The following is a 22,135-nucleotide window of genomic DNA, read 5'->3' as shown; positions in this document are numbered from 1 at the left end:
TAAAAAGGAAAGGTCATTTTTAGTAACATTCAATTACAATATGACTTGTGTCACAATTGTAAACGCTATATATATTTTTTTTAGATTTACTATTTTTTTTCCCCACAAAAGTGGAGTTACCCTTTAAAGTGTCACTAAACCCACATAGTAAAACTCTCAATAAATGGTGTATTCCATGCCGGTCACACTCACTCATCACTATGAGATTCTTTTTCTGAATTCTGCAAAAATCCTGGTTGATCCTGCTGCTCTCTATCTCCCCCTTCTGTCCATGTCCCCAATGCAGTTGGGGATTTTGCAGAGTGGTGGTGTCAGTTCTGCACATGCTCAGTTCTCAGTGAGTTTCTATGCTGAGCATTTCCTCCCCATCACATCTGAGCAGCCCAGTTGACTATAGAGTCACACATGTGGGCGTATACACAATGACAGGCCACTCCCTCCCTCCTCCTCCATGCCCATTATCTAGCTAAACACAATTACATGTAGATTGATGGAGGCTTCACCTCCCTCTTACTCTAAAGGGGTTGTAAACCCTCGTGTTTTTTCACCTTAATGCATCCTATGGTGAAAAAACCTCTCACAGTGACCGGAACCCCAACCCCCCCCCCCCCGTTTTACTCACCTGAGCCCTGTGATTCCCACGGCGGAGACGTGCTGTACCTCTCTGGTTCTCGGTTCTTGATTGGATTGATTGATAGCAGCGCAGCCATTGGCTCCCGCTGCTGTCAATCAAATCCAATGCTGCGGGCACCGGGGGGGGCGGGGCCGAGTCCTGCATTCTGCATCTATGGACACAAATGCTGGACTCAGGAGCGTGCCTGCACGGTAACCCCCCCCCCGGGAGAGAGCGCTTCTTCTAGGGGGTTATATGATGTGGGGAGGAGCTGATAGAGCCGCCGGGGGACCCCAGAAGAGGAGGATCGGGGACCACTCTGTGCAAAACGCGAGCTGCACAGTGGAGGTATGACATGTTTGTTATTTAAAAAAAACAAAAAACGATCCTTTACAATAAAAAGACACAGGCTGGAGGGGCGTGACACAGAAATCTACCCACCTCGTTATTGCCAAAAAAATAATAAAGATTTGATTGTTGATATTCGTATGACATTTAAAACAGTTTGTTGATATTACTTACATCATTTTACTCTGTATTCCAAAGACTGTTTATTTTTATGTTGATCATGTGACCAGCGGCAGAGGACTAGAAGCTCCTCCTACTTATGTTTCCCTGCAGACAGGCTGGGAGCGAGCCGGGTCATGTGACAGGCTGGGAGCGAGCCGGGTCATGTGACAGGCTGGGAGCGAGCCGGGTCATGTGACAGGCCGGGAGAGATCCGGGTCATGTGACAGGCCGGGAGAGAGCCGGGTCATGTGACAGGCTGGGAGAGAGCCGGGTCATGTGACAGGCCGGGAGCGAGCCGGGTCATGTGACAGGCCGGGAGAGAGCCGGGTCATGTGACAGGCTGGGAGCGAGCCGGGTCATGTGACAGGCCGGGAGAGATCCGGGTCATGTGACAGGCCGGGAGAGAGCCGGGTCATGTGACAGGCTGGGAGAGAGCCGGGTCATGTGACAGGCCGGGAGAGAGCCGGGTCATGTGACAGGCCGGGAGAGAGCCGGGTCATGTGACAGGCTGGGAGCGAGCCGGGTCATGTGACAGGCCGGGAGAGAGCCGGGTCATGTGACAGGCCGGGAGAGAGCCGGGTCATGTGACAGGCTGGGAGCGAGCCGGGTCATGTGACAGGCTGGGAGAGAGCCGGGTCATGTGACAGCTGGATATCCAATAGGAAAAAGGGGACTTAGATGGTTTATTTTATTAAAACAATGAAGGCGCCATTATCCATATACAGAAGCAGAAGGGAGAATGTGAATCACACGGTGTGTGTTTAGTATCACTGTAAGGGCCGGTTCACACTGCGAATCCACTGCGGGTTCTCGAATCGCAAGTCTCCCAGCGGCAGTTCACACAGCCCTATGCCAACTGCTGGGAGTGTCAGTTAAAAGTTAATGACACCCCCAAAATCCGTTCGCATATCGCAGTGCGATCTGCAAACCCATACAGGTGTGAACACCCATGCGATTCCCATTCTGCTGCGAACCAAAAAAGGGTTCCTGTGCGAGTTTTGATGCGATTTCAGCCAAACTATCTGTATGGCTAAAATCGCATCACACAGAAATCACATGTGAGTTGCACTGCAGGGCGGTGCGAATCACATCCGATCTCAGACATCGCACCAGTGGGTGCACACCAGTGCGATGCGGGAACCAGTGCAATTCCATAGAACTCGCAGGCAGTTCACACTGCCCTGTGCGAAACCACTGAGGGTGTCAATAGAAAGTTAATGACACCCCCAGATCGGTTTGCATATCGCAGCTCAAACTGTGAATTTGGTTAGGAATCGGATCGCATTGGGCGTGAGCATCCATGCCATCTGATTCTGGTGCGGACAAAAAAAATAAAAGGGTCCTGCACGATTTTGGTCCGAATGCGATGCGAATTCAGCCACACAATCTGTGTACAATCTGTATGGCTGAATTCATCGCACAGACATCGCATGTGGTCTGCACAGCAGTACGGTGCGAATCGCATGCGATGTCTGAAATCACACAAGTATGAACCGGCACTGAGTCCTGTATTATTGTTTCCTGGTTATAAATTGAATGTAATCTTTTAAAGTTTTTTTAAGAGATTAATGTTGTGAGCTTAATACAAATGTTATCTTATCAGTACCGGCTAATGTATGGAAATCCTTGTTTCTATGTATGTTTTGTATGTTGTTTCCATGTATCGCTTGTAAAGACTTTAGTCCCTAGCGGCGGCCATATTTCATTGTGATAAACTGTATATAAGTTCTTCTTCCTGCGTATGCAGAGGGACTGTGCTGTGCATTGAGCTGTTTAATCAAAATTTGCAGTAATCTCTCTGCAGAGGTCTGACACACCCCTCAGAGCTGGAGTTCTCCAATCAGCAGGAAGGGGGGCGTGATCTTTGCTGATTGCAGACCTCATAGGACTGACCGTAGACGTGCGTAGGGGGTGTGCCAGGTGTGCCTGGGCACACCCTAATCACTACATACAGTGCCGATTCCCCCTACTGCCTGGGCCCCCCCCCCTGTTTTGCCCCCCCTCACCCACCCCGCAGTGCTGGTGGCTTTCCTCCTCTCCCCCCCGGTATGTTTCAAGATGGAGAGTGGGGGGGGAGGGGCTAATCAATATGTAATTTACCAGCTCCTTCCTTTTCTAAATGAACACATTCACTCACTGAGTTTATTCATAACTGAAGCATAGTAAACTGTGTTTACTATGTATTAAGAGATTAGGCTGAGTGCCTGGAGGTTCCATGTACCACACCCCTTAGTATTCCAGGAAAATCAAGTATTGAGGAAATTGGTTTTTTTTTAGGTGATAAAACAACAAAAAATAAATTTTGTATACAAATATTCAAGTTTAGTTAAACTCATCAATAAAATAAATGTAATACATGTACTTGGCAGTTAATCCAGTTTGTTCAACATGTTTCGCTATATTTAGCTTCTTCAGGAGGTAACTTTTGGATGCTGCACATGTAAAACACTATGAGAAAATATATAAAAAATTAATAAAAGATTAACAAATAACAACTTTTAATATCAATAAACCAAAACTCATAATGGTGCTTACTTTGATAGGTCCCCGGGAGGGATTTGTAGTCCTAATACCCAAATCAGTTTTTAACAATTCAGTGTATTATATACAGTATGTCCTATTCTACGCTTTCTAGTCCTTAGCCTGTCTCTCCCTATGGTATGCTGAGATCTCTCCTCCAAACACCAGTGGTTAAAGCAGAAGTGTCTCCGCTGTCCTTAATTTATACTAGATTGCTTTGATACATCCATTATGACTACAAATCCCTCGTGGGGACCTATCAAAGAAAGCACCATTATGAATTTTTGTTTATTGATGTTAAAAGTTGTTATTTGTTAATGTTTTATACATTTTGATATATTTTCTCATAGTGTTTTACATGTGCAGCATCCAAAAGTTGGATCTCCTGAAGAAGCTAAATATAGCGAAACATGTTGAGTACACTGGATGAACTGCCAAGTACACGTATAACATTTTATTTTATTGATGATTTTAACTTGTACGAATAAACTTGAATATTTGTATACAAAATGTATTTTTTGTTGTTTGGCACCTAAAAAAACCCAATTTCCTCAATACTTGTGTTTACTATGCTTCAGTATGTTAACCCTTTGCAAATATGCAGCCACTCGACGTCTGGTCTTTAGCACCGGGGGGGGGGGGGGGGTTTTGTATTTTTTCATGAATTGCTGCCAATATACCTGTGCCGAGAGCCAGGGCCAGATTAAGAGCAACTTGGGCCTGGTGCTAAGGATTTTGGTGGGCCTTTTTATGAAAATAAATAAAATGAAAACGCAAACAATTTTTTGTTGAATTAAATTAAAGAGAGAGAGGGGTGTGAGAGAGAGAGGGGGGGGGGGGGGGGGGATGATAGCGAGAGGAGGGGATGAGAGGGAGGGGAAAAGAGAGAAAAACGTTGAATGAGAGAGATGGGGACGAGAGAGGGGGTGAGAAAAAGGGGAATAGAGAGAGGGTGAAAGAGAGAGAGGGTGGTAGGAAAGAGGGGGTTGAAGGGGGCAAGAGAGAGAGAGAGAGAGAGAGGGGGTGAGGGGGGTGAAAGAGAAAGAGAGAGGGGGGGTGAGAGTGAGGGGGTGAGTCTGTGGGGGGCACAGCATAGTACATTACACGGGGGGGGAATAGCACAGTACATTACATGGTTGGCACTACACATTACATGGTGGATACATGGATACAGCACATTTAATGGTGGGCGAAGCACATTACATGGCGGGCACAGCACATTACACTGTTGGCACTGCCCAATACAGCACATTACAAGGTAGGCACAGTACATTATATGTGGGCACAGCACATGACATGGTTGGTACTGCACAACATAGCACATTGCATGGTGGGCACAGCACATTATATGGTGGGCACAGCATATTATATGGTGGGTACTGCACATGGCATGGTGGGCACTGCACAGCACATGACAAGGTGGGCACTGCATGACACCTCATGATATGGTGGGCACTGCATGACACAGCACAGCACATTACATTGTGAGCACAGCACATTAATTGGTGGACACAGCACATGACATGGTGAGCCCTGCATAGCGCATTCCATTGTGGGTACTGCATGGCACATGCCATGGTGGACAATGTACAGCACATTACATGCTGGGTACAGCACATTACATGGTAAGCACTGCATGGCGCAGCACATGACATGGTGGGCACAACACAGCACGACAGGGTGGGCACTGCACAGTAATTTACATGGTGGGCACTGCACATGACACGGTTGGCACTGCATGGCATAGCACATTACATGGTGGGCACTGCATGGCACATGACGTGGTGGGCACAGCGCATTACATGGTGGGCACTGAATGGCACAACACATTACATGGTGGGCACTGCATGGCATAGCACATTTCATGGTGGGCAATGCAACTGCACATTACATGTTAGGAACTGCACATGACATGGTGGGCACTGCTGAACAGCCCAGCACATTACACAGTGGGCATAACACACTACATGCTGGGCACAACACATGGCAGGGTGGGCACAGCACATGACATGGTGGGCACTGCATGGCACATCACATTACATGGTGGGCACTGTACATTACTTGGTGGGATCACTGCATGGCACAGCACATGACATGGTGGGCACTGCAATGTACAGCACATGACATGGTGGGCACTGCAATGTACAGCACATGACATGGTGGGCACTGCATATTACATAGTGAGCACTGCAATGCACAGCAAATAAAATTACATACTGGGCACAGCACATTACATGGGGGGCACTGCAATGCACAGCACATGACATGGTGGGCACAACACATTACATGGGGGACACTGCAATGCACAGCACATGACATGGTGGGCACAACACATTACATGGGGGACACTGCAATGCACAGCACATGACATGGTGGGCACAGCACATTACATGGGGGGCACTGTAATGCACAGCACATGACATAGTGGGCACAGCACATTACATGGGGGGCACTGCAATGCAAAGCACATGGTGGGCACAAGAGAGTACATTACATGGGGGGAAGCAGCAGTCTTTCCCCTAGCACAATAAAACACCTCCATAACAAATGTACTAACCTTATCTCAACAGCATGTAAGCTGTCCTTCCTCCCGGGCTCCTGCTGGTTAGAACATCAGCGCCCCTCCCCCAGACAGCTCCCAGACACTGAGGAGGATCTGTGTGAGTGAACAGATCCTGTGATAGGAGTCAGGAGGCATCCACAGAGACAGGACTCCCGGCTGCACTGACTCTTGTCTCCTCCAATGTGTGCACAGAGGGCTCCTCTTCCTTCAGGAAGACACAGATATTCATAAGCCACTGCCATGGGCCTATATTGAGGGAGGGGCCTGGAGCTGCAGCTCCACCAGCCCCTATGTTAATCCGGCCCTGCCGAGAGCGTGCACGCTGTACGCTCCCGGCACAGTTACTGTTGCCTACTAAAAGCTCCCGATCGCTCCTTGTGATTGGGAATTTTTTCCCATGATTACATGACCGCTGTCGGCGCCGTGACCATTCACTCACTGTCCAGTGCAGCTGAGGCTGCAGAGAAAGGCATGTGTGTTTGAGCTTTGGGGTGCACACCCCTAATGCAATAGGCTGCGCCAGGGCTGATCCAGAGTCTAGTCTCGGGAGGGGCACTGCCAGAAAATAGTTGCCCGGCCCACCAGCTCTCTCACCCGCCCATGGAGCCGCCCGCTCTCTCAGTCATTCTCCTGCGGAGCTGCCCACTCACTCACCCGCCCACTCACTCACCCGCCCATGGAGCCGCCCGCTCTCTCAGTCATTCTCCTGCGGAGCTGCCCGCTCACTCACCCGCCCACTCACTCACCCGCCCATGGAGCCGCCCGCTCTCTCAGTCATTCTCCTGCGGAGCTGCCCGCTCACTCACCCGCCCACTCACTCACCCGCCCATGGAGCCGCCCGCTCTCTCAGTCATTCTCCTGCGGAGCTGCCCACTCACTCACCCGCCCACTCACTCACCCGCCCATGGAGCCGCCCGCTCCCTCAGCCGCCTGCCCGCCCGCAGAGCCACCTGCTCTCTCTCACCAGCCCACTAACTCATTTGCATCTAATTTCTCAAGGGGGGGCAATTGCCCCATTGCCCCCCCTGGATCCGCCCCTGGGCTGCGCACACCTATGGGTCTGACTCAGCAAGGGGGGTGTGTTGGACCTCTGCAGAGAAACCACTGCTTCCCCCCTCCCCCCCCACAGAAAGCAAGCATTCCTTCACTGCAGCATGCTGGCAGGGGGCAGGCTTTTCTACTCAGGTTGTTTGGTCTTTCTAAAGAAAACCAAACAGTTCAACTTTTGGGCGCCTTTGGTTATCCTGCACCCAGAATAATCACGTCTTATTTCCACCTATTTTCGTTTTAGGTAACCCTGTTGGAACGGATAACAATGGAGAAGAACTGAGCAGTGACCCGGTAATTATTAATATATTGTAGATTCCTAATTGGTACAGATGACCTCTTTATGTATATCTATCAAACCGTATACATTGTCCAGTGCGACTGATCATATGCCCGAGCGCACGTGATCCAGCACAGGAAGGCCGCTCAGCCGCCATATATGTAAGTTATACAGTCAGCAAGAGGTTAATAATGAGAAGAAAAAATCTTTTGGAAAGTTGGGGGTTCACAGACAGTTTTTATTTCACGTATCCCCAAAACGAGTGTGATAAGGGTAATACAGGGACTGAACAAAACGACGCGTCTCATCATTTTCCATAGTATTTTGTTGAGCTGTAATAATGGTTTTATATTTTTGTTATTGCATACATTGTTTTTATTTTCGTAAAAAAAAAAAAAAATATATAATGCATATGTGCGAGCGGCTCAGCACTGGTAATGCGATTTGTTGGCAGCCTGTGTATATTGGTGCACCAATTGGAAACTCCCCACCTACACAGTGCCATCTTAATAGAATCACGGGCCCCGGGGTAAAGTAATGCACTGGGGCCCCTACCAGGAGACGATGGTGGCCTACAGCACACGTAGCAAACAGGGGTTGTGGCTACATTATGCTATGGGTTGGGTGTGGCTTTTTAGCCTAATTAGAAAATTAGTCTGATTTTACACAATTTTTTAATTTTTTGTTTTCACAATTTTTTTTAATCATTTAAAAAAAATTTTTCAAAACGCTGTTGGGGGGGGGGGGGGGGTCTTGGTAAGATAGCAGGGGTCCAAACAGATCCCGGAAATCTCACTTTTGAGACAGAGATAAGGAGGGAGGAAACACATGCCCCAGTTCCTTTCTGCAGCCTCAGCTGCACTGCAGATGAATGAATAGGAGGAATGAATAGGAGGAAGAGGCTCCTCTCCATTCATAACACAGTTTACTATCCTTGAAAAATGTATGAACACAGTGAGGCATCGGTACCGATGCCTCACTGTGTTCATTTAGAAATGGAAGGGGCCAGTAAATGACATATATATACTGGCACCTTTCCCTACCTTCCATCCTGAAGACCCCCTTGTATGCCTGAAGCTGCCGGTACAAAAGTACCATGCGATCCGATGCGGGCCTGTACAGGCAAACGCAATGTGTTCGCAACCTGCGTTTGTTGTTTTAAATGCATGCTAACAGACAATACTGTCAGCGTGCATTGATACCCGATGCCTCTTTTGTAGTTCCGGTTGTTGTGAACTCAGAGGGAGGTGCCAGGAGTTGTGCAGAGAGTGGGAGGTGAAGAAGGAGGAGTCTGTGTAAGGCAGCATAGATGATGTGATGTAGAGCACAGGTGGGCAGAGAGCCGGAGCATTGTGTGTATAAGGCAGCAGAGTGATCCATGGGGAGGGGGCCAAGAGCCAGAGCAATGTGTGTATAAGGCAGCAGTGTGATCGGGGGGGGCAGAGAGCCAGAGCAATGTGTGTATAAGGCAGCAGTGTGATCGGGGGGGGGCAGAGAGCCAGAGCATTGTGTGTATAAGGCAGCAGTGTGATCGGGGGGGGCAGAGAGCCAGAGCAATGTGTGTATAAGGCAGCAGTGTGATCGGGGGGGGCAGAGACCCAGAGCATTGTGTGTATAAGGCAGAAGTGTGATCCCGGGGGAGGGGGGAAGAGACCCAGAGCATTGTGTGTATAAGGCAGAAGTGTGATCCCGGGCGAGGGGGGCAGAGAGCCAGAGTATTGTGTGTGTATAGGGCAGCAGTGTGATCCAGGGGGAGGGGGCAGAGAGCCGGAGCATTGTGTGTATAAGGCAGCAGTGTGATCGGGGGGCAGAGAGCCAGAGCATTGTCTGTATAAGGCAGCAGTGTGATCGGGGGGCAGAGAGCCAGAGCATTGTGTGTATAAGGCAGCAGTGTGATCCAGGGTGAGAGGGGCAGAGAGCCAGAGCATTGTGTGTATAAGGCAGCAGTGTGATCGGGGGGCAGAGAGCCAGAGCATTGTGTGTATAAGGCAGCAGTGTGATCCAGGGGGAGGGGACAGAGATCCGGAGCATTGTGTCTATAAGGTAGCAGTGTGATCGGGGGCAGAGAGCCAGAGCATTGTGTGCATAAGGCAGCAGTTTGATTTAGGGGGAGGGGGGCAGAGAGTCAGAGCATTATGTGTATAAGACAGCAGTGTGATCCAGGGGGAGGGGAGCAGAGAGTTGGAGCATTGTGTGTATAAGGCAGCAGTGTGATGGGGGGGGGGGGGCAGAGAGCTATAGCATTGTGTGTATAATGCCACAGTGTGATCCAGGGGGGCGGGGGGCAGAGAGTCGGAGCATTGTGTGTATAAGGCAGCAGTGTGATCCAGGGGGAGGGGGCAGAGAGCCGAAGCATTGTGTGTATAAGGTAGCAGTGTGATTGGGGGGGGGCAGAGAGCCAGTGTCTTGCCGAGAAAGTTCCCTCGGCGGATAAGTTCCCCCCTGTACTGCGCAGGCGCAGCGCCTGCGCAGTACGAACTACTGTCAGCCGCCGGAGATAGCCGAAGCTCAAACTCTTCAATCAGCTGTACACGGCGCCTGCGCCCTGGGTCCAGGTTCCTTCCCCACCATCCAAGTGGACCTAGAGGGGGAATCTAAAAGAGCCGAGCGAAGCGAGGCCGTGCCCGAAGCGTGGCGAGCGAAGCGAGGGGCCCTCCTACAGGCGCCATGTACAGCTGATTTTCAACTATTCCGCTTCGGCTATTTCCGCCGGATCCTACTGCGCAAGTGCAGCGCCTGCGCAGTAGAGGGGGTCCTTATCCGCCGAGCGGAACTTTCTCGGAAGAACACCGGAGCATTGCGTGTATAAGGCAGCAGTGTGATCGGGGGGGAGGGGGACAGAGAGTCGGAGCATTGTGTGTATAAGGCAGCAGTGTGATCCAGGGGGAGGGGGGCAGAGAGTCGGAGCATTGTGTGTATAAGGCAGCAGTGTGATCGGGGGGAGGGGGACAGAGAGTCGGAGCATTGTGTGTATAAGGCAGCAGTGTGATCGGGGGAGGGGGGCAGAGAGTCAGAGCATTGTGTGTATAAGGCAGCAGTGTGATCCAGGGGGAGGGGGGCAGAGAGTCGGAGCATTGTGTGTATAAGGCAGCAGTGTGATCGGGGGGGAGGGGGACAGAGAGTCGGAGCATTGTGTGTATAAGGCAGCAGTGTGATCGGGGGGAGGGGGACAGAGAGTCGGAGCATTGTGTGTATAAGGCAGCAGTGTGATCGGGGGGAGGGGGACAGAGAGTCGGAGCATTGTGTGTATAAGGCAGCAGTGTGATCGGGGGAGGGGGGCAGAGAGTCAGAGCATTGTGTGTATAAGGCAGCAGTGTGATCCAGGGGGAGGGGGCAGAGAGTCGGAGCATTAGGCCCCTTTTACACTTTTACCGTCCATGTTAGTGACATGTCCGCTGACATCTGACCCGGTCTGATCCGATAAAATTAGACGGATGGCCCTACATTCACATCCGTCCCTGGCGGATCGGATCAGGTGAGATCTGATGAAAACGGACATGCTGTCCGATCTCTCCCTAGGAAGCAGCGGCACTCGTCAAGCCCCTCCCCGCTCAGTGAGATGGACCTGTCATCCTCCGGCTCAGCGGAGTTCAACGGAGAGATCTCCCTCTGAGCTGGCGGACTCTGGCGGACTCTGGTGGACTCCGTGGCAGCGGATCCGCCTGGTGTGAAGGAAGCCTTATGTGTAGGAGGAATATAATATTCATGTTAGTGGTCCGCGGGATTCAAAATGTGGGTTTAGAAAGGTTGGCGGCTCCGGGTCTAGAAGATTCTGTATCTTAGGAGATGGATACGGATTCCTAAGATAACATTCTGATGGCACTTTTCGAAGTAAAAAATATTGATTGGAGGAGTAAATGAGTGGGGGGAGGGTACAAAGGCTAACACGTTCCTTTGTAGTTCATTAAACTCTTATTATCTTCCGCAGAGATATCTGTTCCCGTGTAATCGTAATACAAACATTCGATCTGGAGTGGAGCCAACATCAGGTGAGTGACTCTCCTCTCCACGAGGACTCCTCTCTCCCTCCTCCATTCATTGTATACAGACACTCAGAACTTCTTCAAAGGGTTCTTTTTTTTTCCTGGTATGAAACTTTTAAATGTTTAAAGTCTGATTGTCCCGAGGAGTGAAAATCTTCTGTATAGTGACCCGAGGCGGATAGAAATAGAAAGTCCAAAACACTTTCATCAATTCAAATACTGACAGCCGAATAAAACCCAAAACCCCAGCGAGGCGGCTGACAGTTCTGCCTTATAGATGGAAAATATTCCTTCATCGCCTCTGTCAGTGTCAGGGGAAGTCAGGACCTACTGAACAAGTGAAACTAGATCAGAGGGATGCACAGAGCAGGCTTCTGGCTAATGAATGGAGGAAAAGCTTTACTGTTAGAAGTTCAGCTTCACTTCAAATCTACAAGAATTAGCGGAAAAAGTATGAAAGCTGAAATCGTCAGAGCTACTGTATGTACAATGACCTGTAAGTGCACAAGGTAGGTAGTTGTGGAAGGGTTAATTAAAGAGCACCTGTCACAAGTCCATTCATTCAACAAAAATATTCTCATTAGATGATATCAGCATTTACTATAATTCATGCGTTTCATTTACCTGTAATATCCTCTCCTGTGTAGTCATCCGAAAGCCATGAGCTGCTGAGTGCCGCCATCTTGGATGTAATATCAGCAGCTCCAGCAGGCTCAGAGCTGTCACTCTACTCTATAGCAAGGGGGAGATCAACGGAGAGATCTCCTGCTGAGCTGGCGGACTCTGACGGACTCTGGCAGACTCCGTGGCAGTGGATCCGCCTGGTGTGAATGAAGCCTTATGTGTAGAAGGAATGTAAAATTCATGTTAGTGGTCCGCAGGATTCAAAATTGTGGGTTTAGAAAGGTTGGCGGCCCCGGGTCTAGAAGATACTGAGAAACAATTTCCATAGCAATTCCACAGTATTTATCCCCATCAGAGTGCCCCTTTACGTCAGGTTCACCCATCAGAGTGCCCTCCTACATCATGTGTTCCCATCAGAGTGCCCCCATACATGAGGTTCCCTCATCAGAGTGCCCCCATACATGAGGTTCCCTCATCAGAGTGCCCCTTTATATCAGGTGTCACAATCAGAGTGCCCCCATAGATGAGGTTTTCCCATCAGTGTGCCCCCATAGATTGGGTGTCCCCATCAGATTGACCTCATCAATGACTAGGTGTCCCCATCAATGAACAGGTGTCCCCATCAATGAACAGGTGTCCCCATCAATGAACAGGTGTCCCCATCACAGTGCCCCCATTAATCAGGTGTCACCCTATAGAATGCCCCCATAGTGCAGGTGTCCCCATCAGAGTGTTCCCAAATAGGAGGTCTCCCCATCAGAGTGTTCCCATCAATGACCAGGTGTCCCCATCAATGAACAGGTGTCCCTATCACAGTGCCCCCATTAATCAGGTGTCACCCTATAGAATGCCCCCATAGAGCAGGTATCTCTTTCAGAGTGCCGCCATAGATCAGGTGTCCCCATCAGAGTATTTCTATCAACGACCATGTGCTCCCATCAGAGTCCCCCCATACATGAGGTTCCCTCATCAGAGTGCCCCTTTATATCAGGTGTCCCCATCAGAGTGCCCCCAAAGATGAGGTTTTCCCATCAGAGTGCCCCCATAGATGAGGTTTTCCCATCAGAGTGCCCCCATAGATGAGGTATTCCCATCGGAGTGCCGCCATAGATCAGGTGTCCCCATCAGAGTGCCCGCAAACAGCAGGTCTCCCCATCAGAGTGTTCCCATCGGAGTGCCCCCATACAGCAGGTTTCCCCATCATAGCACACCCATACAGCAGGTCTCCCCACCAGAGTGCTCCCAAATAGCAGTTCTCCCCATCAGTGTGCTTCCATCAATGACCAGGTGTCACCACTCAGAGTGCCCCCACACAGCAGGTGTCCCCATCAGAGTGCCCACCCTTAAATTTCAGTTGTGAACCATCACAGGGCACCTGTAGATTGGTAGAGTCCATCTAAGTCATGGATAGGTCCCTGTAGACAGTCAGACGGGGGGCGGGGGCTTGAAGAAGAAGAAGCATGCTGCAGGAGGTGGAAACTGGGCGGAAAAACTTGCTGAAGAGGGCGCCCAAGTGACATAATTGGTTGCTATGACCCCGGTGATCCTAGCAACCTATGACGTTAGTGCAGCAGGGATCTAGGGCTGACAGTCTGGATGGGAGTGTCACTTGGTCCGGGTCAATGGGGCGTCACCTAGAGCAACGATAACCTGTTTTTTTTTTTATCTCTTCCAGTCCATTCTCTGAGTCCTTCCGACATTAAAGTCATCTCTACCCTCCGAAGCTTAAATATTGTAAGTATCTGGAAAGGGCTTATTTTGAAAGGTTAATGGCTTATTTATTATTCCATGCACGGGGTTCTTTATCTGTGGGGGGTCCTTCCTTAGGGTCCAACAAGGGGACACCAGAGGGAGATATTTGCCATAACTTTAAACAAAAATACTAGTCCTGCCGACATTGTACAGTCACATCAGTCCCTACCCTCAAGGAGCTTACAACCTAAGGTCCTTAACCCACATTCATACATACTGGAGCCAATTTAGACAGGATCTGATTAACCTACCAGCATGTCTTTTTAGAGCATGAGAGGAAACTGGAGTAGCCAGAGGAAATCTAGGCAGGCACAGGGAGAACATGCAAACTCCAGGCAGATGGTGTCGTGGTCGGGATTCGAGCCAGCGATCCTTTTTGCTGCTAGGTGAAAGTGCTACCCACTACACCACTGTGCTGCCCAATCATTGGACCCATATGGACGGAGGTGTGAATTGCTATCACATCTTCAGGGTAGAGATGTTAGAAGGGCATTCCATGTGGAAGACAGATGGTGTAGAAGACCCTACCCCTGTTCAGTGGTGGTTGTACGATTTTGATGTAGATTACCTCTTTCATACCCTGTCCATAAGGGGGGCACGGGCACTGCCCCCCCCCACTTATCCATGGATCCGGCCCCCTTATCTACATGCATGAGTTCCAGTGGAGGGTTTGAAGCATGTGATTAGAGCCAGAGGCTCTAATAGGCTTCAACAAAGGGTGGGCTCAGGGGGTAGAGCACTGTGCTCTGAGCCCACCCTTTTGTGTGACAATAGCGAAGGAATATTCTCTATTGTAACACTGATTCTGCCTCCCAGCCAATCAGTAAGCAGGTTCTGAGACCTGTTTCCTGATTGGTCGAAAGGAGAAGCTACCCTATTGGCCAAGGGAGGAAGAGAGAGGAGATGCACTGGACACCGCCATGATGCCGAGAAGGAAACACAGGGGAAGCCAGCCGCCCATCGCCCGGGGGGAAGTGCTGCCTGGGGGGGGGGGGGGCACTGTTGTTTGACGCCCCCCCCCCCCCCAAGAAAATATACCACTGGCCACCACTGTTTACACCTCTTGTGCATCAGTTGTCCTCTCTGTCAAAAATGTGACGTCGCTGTCCTCCAAAGAATGTCCCCTTTCCTTGTGATGTAGGAAAACTGAGTCTAGACCTGTAGAGTTCTCGTCCTACGTTGGGCCTTTTGTTTGCTGAGATGTTGCTTTATCACCCCAATCTATAGGCTTTTGCATTTCACTGCATATACCTAGAACAGATGGGTTCCACAACTTTCACCCCTCCCAACCTGTTCTTGGACAATCAATAGGGCCCCCACCAGCTTGCATTAGGTGTCCCCATCACAGTGCCCCTTTACATCAGGTTCCCCCCATCACAGTGTCCCCGTACATCAGGTTCCCTCATCACAGTGTCCCTATACAACACAGTTGTGCCCCCCCTTTCCTTCCTCTTTGTACTCACAGATCACAAATGCTGTTCCCACCTGCAATGAAAGCAACTCCCGCTTCCTCTCCTGTGCTGATACTGAAATGAGTTCTCAGTCTCAGTGCCAGCTCTCTTCTGCCCCCTGCAGGAGGGAGGAGAAAGCTGAATCCTCTCTCCAGCAGAAGCCATCCAATGCTCCTTCTGACAGGAGTGACATTGCAGTTACTCCTGTCAAAGAAGAGTGGTACAAGCAGCCAAAACGCCAGTGCACCCTTCAACACAGCGCCTGCCCCCCCCCCCCCCCCCATTGTCTTGGGCCTGATCATGGGCCCCCTATGCACCTGGAGCCCCTGGGAAGTTCCCAAGTGTGCAAATTAAAGCCCTGCCATGAGGACTGGAGGAAGGTGTCTGTGCTACCTCTGTGGATATCAAGGTTGGGGTAAACACTCATTATTACTGAAGAAGTGCATGGAGAAGATACGAACCATCTTCAACATTACAGAACAAGTCCAGCTGAATGTGACCAACTACTACAGGATCTACCATGACTGGGATACATGGGACCACCTACTACCAGATCTACAATGACTTGGATACATGGGACCACCTAATACCAGATCTACCATGACTGGGATACTTGAGACCACCTAATACCAGATCTACCATGACCGGGATACATGGGACCACTTACTACCATATCTACCATGACCGGGATACATGGGACCACCTACTACCAGATCGACCATGACCAAGATACATGAGACCACCTACTATCAGATCTGCCATGACCAGAATGCATAGGACAACCTACTACCAGATCTACCATGACCATGATACTTGGGACCACCTACTACTAGATCTACCATGACCGGTATACATGGGACCACCTACTGCTAGATCTACCCTGACTGGGATACATGGGACAACCTACTACTAGATCTACCATGACCGGGATACATGGGACAACTTACTACTAGATCTACCATGGCCTGGATACATGGGACCACCTACTGCTAAATCTACCATGACTGGGATACATGACCTAATAGAGGATCTAGCCCAGGACTTTAAATTTTGAGCCCTCTTCCTCCTCCTCTCCCCCTTACTTTCTTCATTGCCCCTTGTTTCGGCACCCTCTGGGGTGACTCTATACCTTTGTAATTTAGCTTCCTGCTACCCACAACTGTTAAATGTCAACTCGTGTAAACACGAGCAGAATATTCATGATCAACGCCTGATTATTCGAAGTGGGAAATTGTTTATTTGGGTGTTACTGATGTCATTCTAATTTGTTGTTGAGCGACACTGCTCTATTCTGTGTTACCCTGTTAAATTGTATTGTCACTATGTTTGCTGTGAATTGGCACCTACAGTATAGTGCCTTTGTTATTTTATATTTTGATGTGTCCTTTATTTTTCTATTCCAATAAAGAATTTGAAATTTTGAGCCCTGGTCTAGCCCTTCCTTACTCCATTCAAAGTTTAAAAATATCTCACTGGAGTAAGGAGAATAAGCACATGCCTTCCCAGTGAATTTAAAGGTTTACCCCAAGGGCGGACTGACCATTCGGGCACTCGGGCACTGCCCGAGGGCCCCATGCCACTAAGGGGCCCCATCAGGGTTGCCAGCCTCAATAAAACCAGGGACAGTATGTAAAAATCTGTGTTTTTTTTAAATCCCAAGATTATAGCTGCCCCGCCTCTCCAGTACCTTTTCAGTGTGTGTATGTGTATTCTGTGTGTGTATATTGTGTGTGTATATTGTGTGTCTGTGTGTGTATACTGTATGTGTGTGTGTGTATACTGTATGTGTGTGTGTACTGTGTGGCCCCATAATCTATTGCCTGGGAGCCCTATAATCTCCTATTGCCCGGGGGCCCCAAAATCTTCTCCTATTGCCCGGGGGCCCCATGAGTTGTCAGTCCGCCCCTGGTTTACCCCCCCCCATATTCTTTGAAGATGAAAGCAGACAGTATGGCTCCCTCCATTGGGTATGACATCTTGTGTGTGACATATTGCTCTTTTATTTCTTGTATCCTTGTGTTCCACAGAAGTCGGATGAAAGCCCCAACAAGAGCAAGTTTGCAAGGTAAGCTGGGAATCCTTTATTGGGGAGCGGAGTCCTATGGAGCGGGAGATTGACACGTGATCATATCATATGATTGGTGTCAGATTTGGAGTAATTGTGAGGAGTGATAGGAATGATCCGGTTCTTTATCGGTGTTTTCTCTGTTATTATCACCAGGCTGGAACAGACCCTCCTACAAGCCAGCCAGCTCACCGAGTCATGTGAGTAGATTTCTGCTGTGTTACATTGTATCTCATGCACAGGCCGATAGAGGAAAGTAGTTCGACACCCCCCCCCCCATGCCCCGGATATGTCTCCCTGCCGATTGCAGAACTCGTGCTATGATGTCAGACCTCTGCAGAGAGAACGCTGCTTCCCAAAAGAAAGAAAAGTTCCTTCTGAGCAGCATGCTGGCAGGCTACGGTCTCTTCTACTCAGCTGTGGCTGCTTTCTAAAGAGAGCAAACTGTAAGACTTTGCACCCCACCTAGAATGTGTTTAGCTGATTTAAACTGAAACTTAATTTAGACTAGCGGCCCGGTTCACTCCGATGCGATAATCGCTCTGACTTTGGAACACTTTTCGCAACAGAAACCCCATTCAGTGCTATGGAACCCTTCTAATCGGTGCTCCAACTTAGAAAAGGGTTCCTGCCCTACTTTTGGTCTGATTTTGGTACGATTTGCATTGACTTCTGTTAAATCAGTCGCATGCAAGATGTGTCAAAGTTGCGATGGGGTCCGACTTCGAAGTCGCTGGCAGTGTGAACCCGAGCTTAACTAAAAAATATGTTAGTAATGAGAATTCAGAGGCGTAACTAGAACCTTCAGGGCCCTGGTGCAAAAAAAACATGAAGGGCCCCCCTGACCCCCGGCTGGGGCCCTTCCCTCGGAGCCTGGTGGCAGAATGCCAGGGCCCATCGCAAGTGCGACCTTTGCGACCCTGATAGTTCCGCCACTGGTGTGAAAAGTTTATTATTTTTGTTATTTTAGTTTATTATCTTTTTTACCATTCTATGTTATCTTTGTTTTATTTTTTTACAATATTGTCTTTTATTATTTTTTACAACTTTTCAGGGGCCCCATTGGGGGGGCTTTTGGTGAGATATCGGGGGGTCTAAACAGACCTCTCATGTTTCATCCTTGAGACAGAGAAAAGAGATTGAGGACACAGCCCTCCATCTCTGCAGCCTCAGCTGCATAGAATGAATGGAACAGGAAGAGCTCTGTACAGAGGATTCTTGTTCATTCACAAACTGGAGCATAGGAAACACAGTTTTCAGTTATAAATGAACAGACTCAGTAATCGGTATGGATCGCTGGCTCTATTCATTCAGGTAAGGAAGAGGCAGGTAAATTACACATCTACCAGCCCCTTCCCCGCTCTCCATCCTGGCAGTATCCCCCGCAGCGGCCGGCAGGAGAGGGGAAGGAAGAAACCAGCAGAGCTGTGGGGGGAGAAAGCGGGGGGTGGGGGGGGTGGAAGAGAGCACAGGGGAGCCAGAAAAAAGGATAGGGGCCCAGGGGGAGCATTAATAAGCTGGATAGGAGGAACCAATCCCCTCTGTCCTACAGCTGTTGAATGTCTGCCGGAGGGAGAGGAGGAGAAGCAGGCATTTAGCAGCTGTAGGAGGGAGGGGATTGGTTCCTCTATATGCTGCCGCCCCTCCTATCCAGGTGTACAGGGGGCCACACAGTCCCACTGGAGCATGTGGCCCAGGTTGCAATTGCGACCCCTGCGACCCCTGCAGGTACGGTGAGATCTCCTAAGCCATGCTGATCTTGGTGAAATCTCGTTTTCCAGGATCTGCGTCTTCCTTTTTATCAGCTAAAATGACTCAATGTAGAAGTAAATACACCCGGCCCCTTAACAATGTGAAAGCATTTGGTCAATGGTTTTATTTATTATATAAAAATGTTTATTTTGTTCCTCTTTTTCAGACGTTGGACAAAAATTGTATTACTCGGTCTCCAACATATCGCCGGTGTCACAGAAGTGAGTATTTAGACACGAACGTGTGTTCAGAACATTGGTCTGCCAGATCTTGTAAACCTTCTAAAAACTTCTTTGTATTTGCATTACAGTAACCTGGTGGATGAGGCCAAGAACTTGGTGCAAACTCTCAAGCAAGATTTGGTAAGTGTGATGGACGGTGCAGTTATGTATTAAGTTATCTTGTTAATTTGCCATGAAAAAGTTTAAAAATTGCTGCATGTTTGATACTGTATGGCTAAGGCAGGCCATAGAGGAAGTCATTTTCTTTCCTGCAATCATAGGTTTCCCTATCAATGCAGTCAGTTTTGATGGGGGAGTCCCTCCCGCAGAGCTATTGTGTTCTCCCGACAGGGTGGACATGGGGAACCGACCCTGCTGGGAGAACACAGTGATTATTGCTAGAGGCTAGACAGAAAAAAGAACCTAGTGCTCAAGGCACGGCGTAACCCCTCTGGATTTTAAGAGGCAGACCAGGTGAGTAGATAAAAATAGTAGTAGACTTTTTTACCTGTGAACATTCAATAAACAAAAAAAGATAACATTATAAAACACAGCAAGATACAATATACCCAAATACACACATCGGTATGGAGACGAGCTGCCCTTAGGAAGGTTGGTGGGCATATGTACATACTGGCGGTGACACCTGACACGTTTCGGACCTATGTAGTCCTTCTTCAGAGGTTTATGTCATTTGGGTCATGAAAGTTCTATAATGTAGATATATATATAGTATGTATTTTTTTTTAAAGGGTACATTTTTTATTTATTTTCAGTACATAACAAACAAACAACTAGACATACATGTATATGGAGCGAACATCGCTCAATCCGTTATAAAATATGGCAAACTGGTATACATTTGATGGATACATAACAATTCTACAGTTACATCTCTGCTCTGTTCAATTAAGATCCTTTAGTGATCAGGAGCTTCATTCGATCTTCATGGGGCAGGTGGGATGGTACTCTCGGAGCTAACCCAAGAGTCCCATATCTTTAAGAATTTTTTTGGGCATCAGTAACACAATAATCAGTATATAAATGTATCAAATAAGTGCACATATCTTATCACATCTAAGTTGGCAGCAATAGAAACTGTACTTACAAAATATACAAATAATTGATACAGCCAACTGGAGATCTGACGGTGAACGGTCTCACAGATCGAATCTCCTCCCCTCCTCGGTTCCATCTTTGGGCTGCACAATTCGATCTGTGAGACCATTCACCATCAGATCTATGGTTGGTTGTATCAATTATTTGTAAATTTTGTAAGTACAGTTTCTATTGCTGCCAACTTAGATGTGATAAAATATGTGCACTTTTTGATACTTTTATATACTGATTATTGTGTTACTAATATACTATTTATGGTCGAAGCCCCTTCAGCCGGGATGGATGTGAACCACATAAACACGCAATGTCCCTCTGTCCCTCTTTCCGCCTCATTTGTCCCTCATTTTGGTCTGATCCGTATAGTTGTATATAAAATGCACTTTTTATCTATCAAAAAGTGTTTCCCAGCGCTAAACATTTCATCCAAATTCTAAATTTCTGCACTTGCAAATTTCAAAAGCCAATATAAAGGAATAGAAGTGGTAAAAAAAAGCACTTGTGGATTTAATTAACCTTTTTTTTTTGGTTGATTCTCCTTTAAGGGGGTGTGGCAGGAGGCTTGTCTTATGCCTACATACGTTTGCTAGTAGGTGTCCCTCATTCCCATCTCAAAATGTTGGGAGGTATGCACGGGGTTTGCTGATAGTAATAACAACAGGCCATGCATAATGTACAATGTGACCGTGTCCTGAAACCTCCATCGGATGGATTTGAGAGGGTGACAACGCAGGAGCTCAACTGGGAGACAGGGACGGAGCGTTGTCACCTTATAACAGGAAGTGCCGAAACAAGGACTATCATTGTAGGATTACCTGGGAGTGTTTTCATAAAAGCTGCAGATTTAAAAATAATGAAAAAACTCTCTTGAAATGACATTAACATGTTAAAGCTTATAAGAGAATTCAGTAATTGAGTCTACATCTAATTTAAAACGTTCCATAGTTCCTAAAAGGATAAAACGATTGTGATGGGTACATTAGGCTGAAGCTCCACTGGGAGCTAAAAAGTGATCTGCACAGCTCGATCTTCTGTGAAGCTCTGTGGAAAAAGAACTAGAAGTATAAGTAGAAAATACAAAAAGTAACGGTCTCTCCTGCTCCTAGGTGGTGTCTTTTGCGGACGATTGGAAGATGATCCTGATCTTTGTAACAGCAGAAGATCCGTGTAACTTCTGTGTTCAGGTAAAGATATACCAGAAGAGTCTTAGAATGTCTGCTACCCTGAGAGATACTAAGTTGGTGGACCACAAGTGAGATGAAAGTCTACAGAACTTTTCATGACCACCAGGAAGCATCTGGTTCCCAACTACCATAAAGAACGTGGCTTGCTGTAGGTCACGATCATAAAAGTCAAGGCACTCAGGTCTTGTTGTAGGATAAGTACTGTGTATATATATATATTTGTGGATTTACTAATACCAGAAAAACATTTGTCACTTAAAGCACAGCTTCAGGCTAAATATGAGTTCTTTAATGTAGTGGGCAGCTTTGGCTTCAATCCACAGTTGACCCCATAGTTCCTCTTCTTCACCACAAGATGTCCTCAAGCTCCTCAGGAAGGCTCAGGAATGACTATGAGTGCCGGGTGTCATATCCCCACCCCCCTGAGCATGGCACCCTGCAGGTACAGTTTATG

The 22,135-nt window shown here is 48.3% G+C and overlaps 1 protein-coding gene across 1 annotated transcript in view; it reads left to right on the top strand.

Moving 5' to 3' along the window:
* Positions 1 to 22,135, top strand: part of PLB1 (phospholipase B1) — a 166,038-nt gene that overhangs the window by 8,308 nt on the left and 135,595 nt on the right. Inside the window, exons 2-9 of the mRNA XM_073628788.1 lie at positions 7,498 to 7,547; positions 11,462 to 11,522; positions 13,816 to 13,874; positions 17,371 to 17,408; positions 17,565 to 17,608; positions 19,327 to 19,381; positions 19,471 to 19,522; positions 21,604 to 21,681. Of these exons, the coding sequence (XP_073484889.1) occupies positions 7,498 to 7,547; positions 11,462 to 11,522; positions 13,816 to 13,874; positions 17,371 to 17,408; positions 17,565 to 17,608; positions 19,327 to 19,381; positions 19,471 to 19,522; positions 21,604 to 21,681 (437 nt within the window). The remainder of the gene's footprint in view (positions 1 to 7,497; positions 7,548 to 11,461; positions 11,523 to 13,815; positions 13,875 to 17,370; positions 17,409 to 17,564; positions 17,609 to 19,326; positions 19,382 to 19,470; positions 19,523 to 21,603; positions 21,682 to 22,135) is intronic.

Source organism: Aquarana catesbeiana, linkage group LG04 (assembly GCF_042186555.1).
Source record: "Aquarana catesbeiana isolate 2022-GZ linkage group LG04, ASM4218655v1, whole genome shotgun sequence".
Classification (NCBI taxonomy): Eukaryota; Metazoa; Chordata; class Amphibia; order Anura; family Ranidae; genus Aquarana; species Aquarana catesbeiana.
Note: the sequence above shows the minus strand (reverse complement) of the source record. Positions and strands in the feature narration are given on the sequence as shown.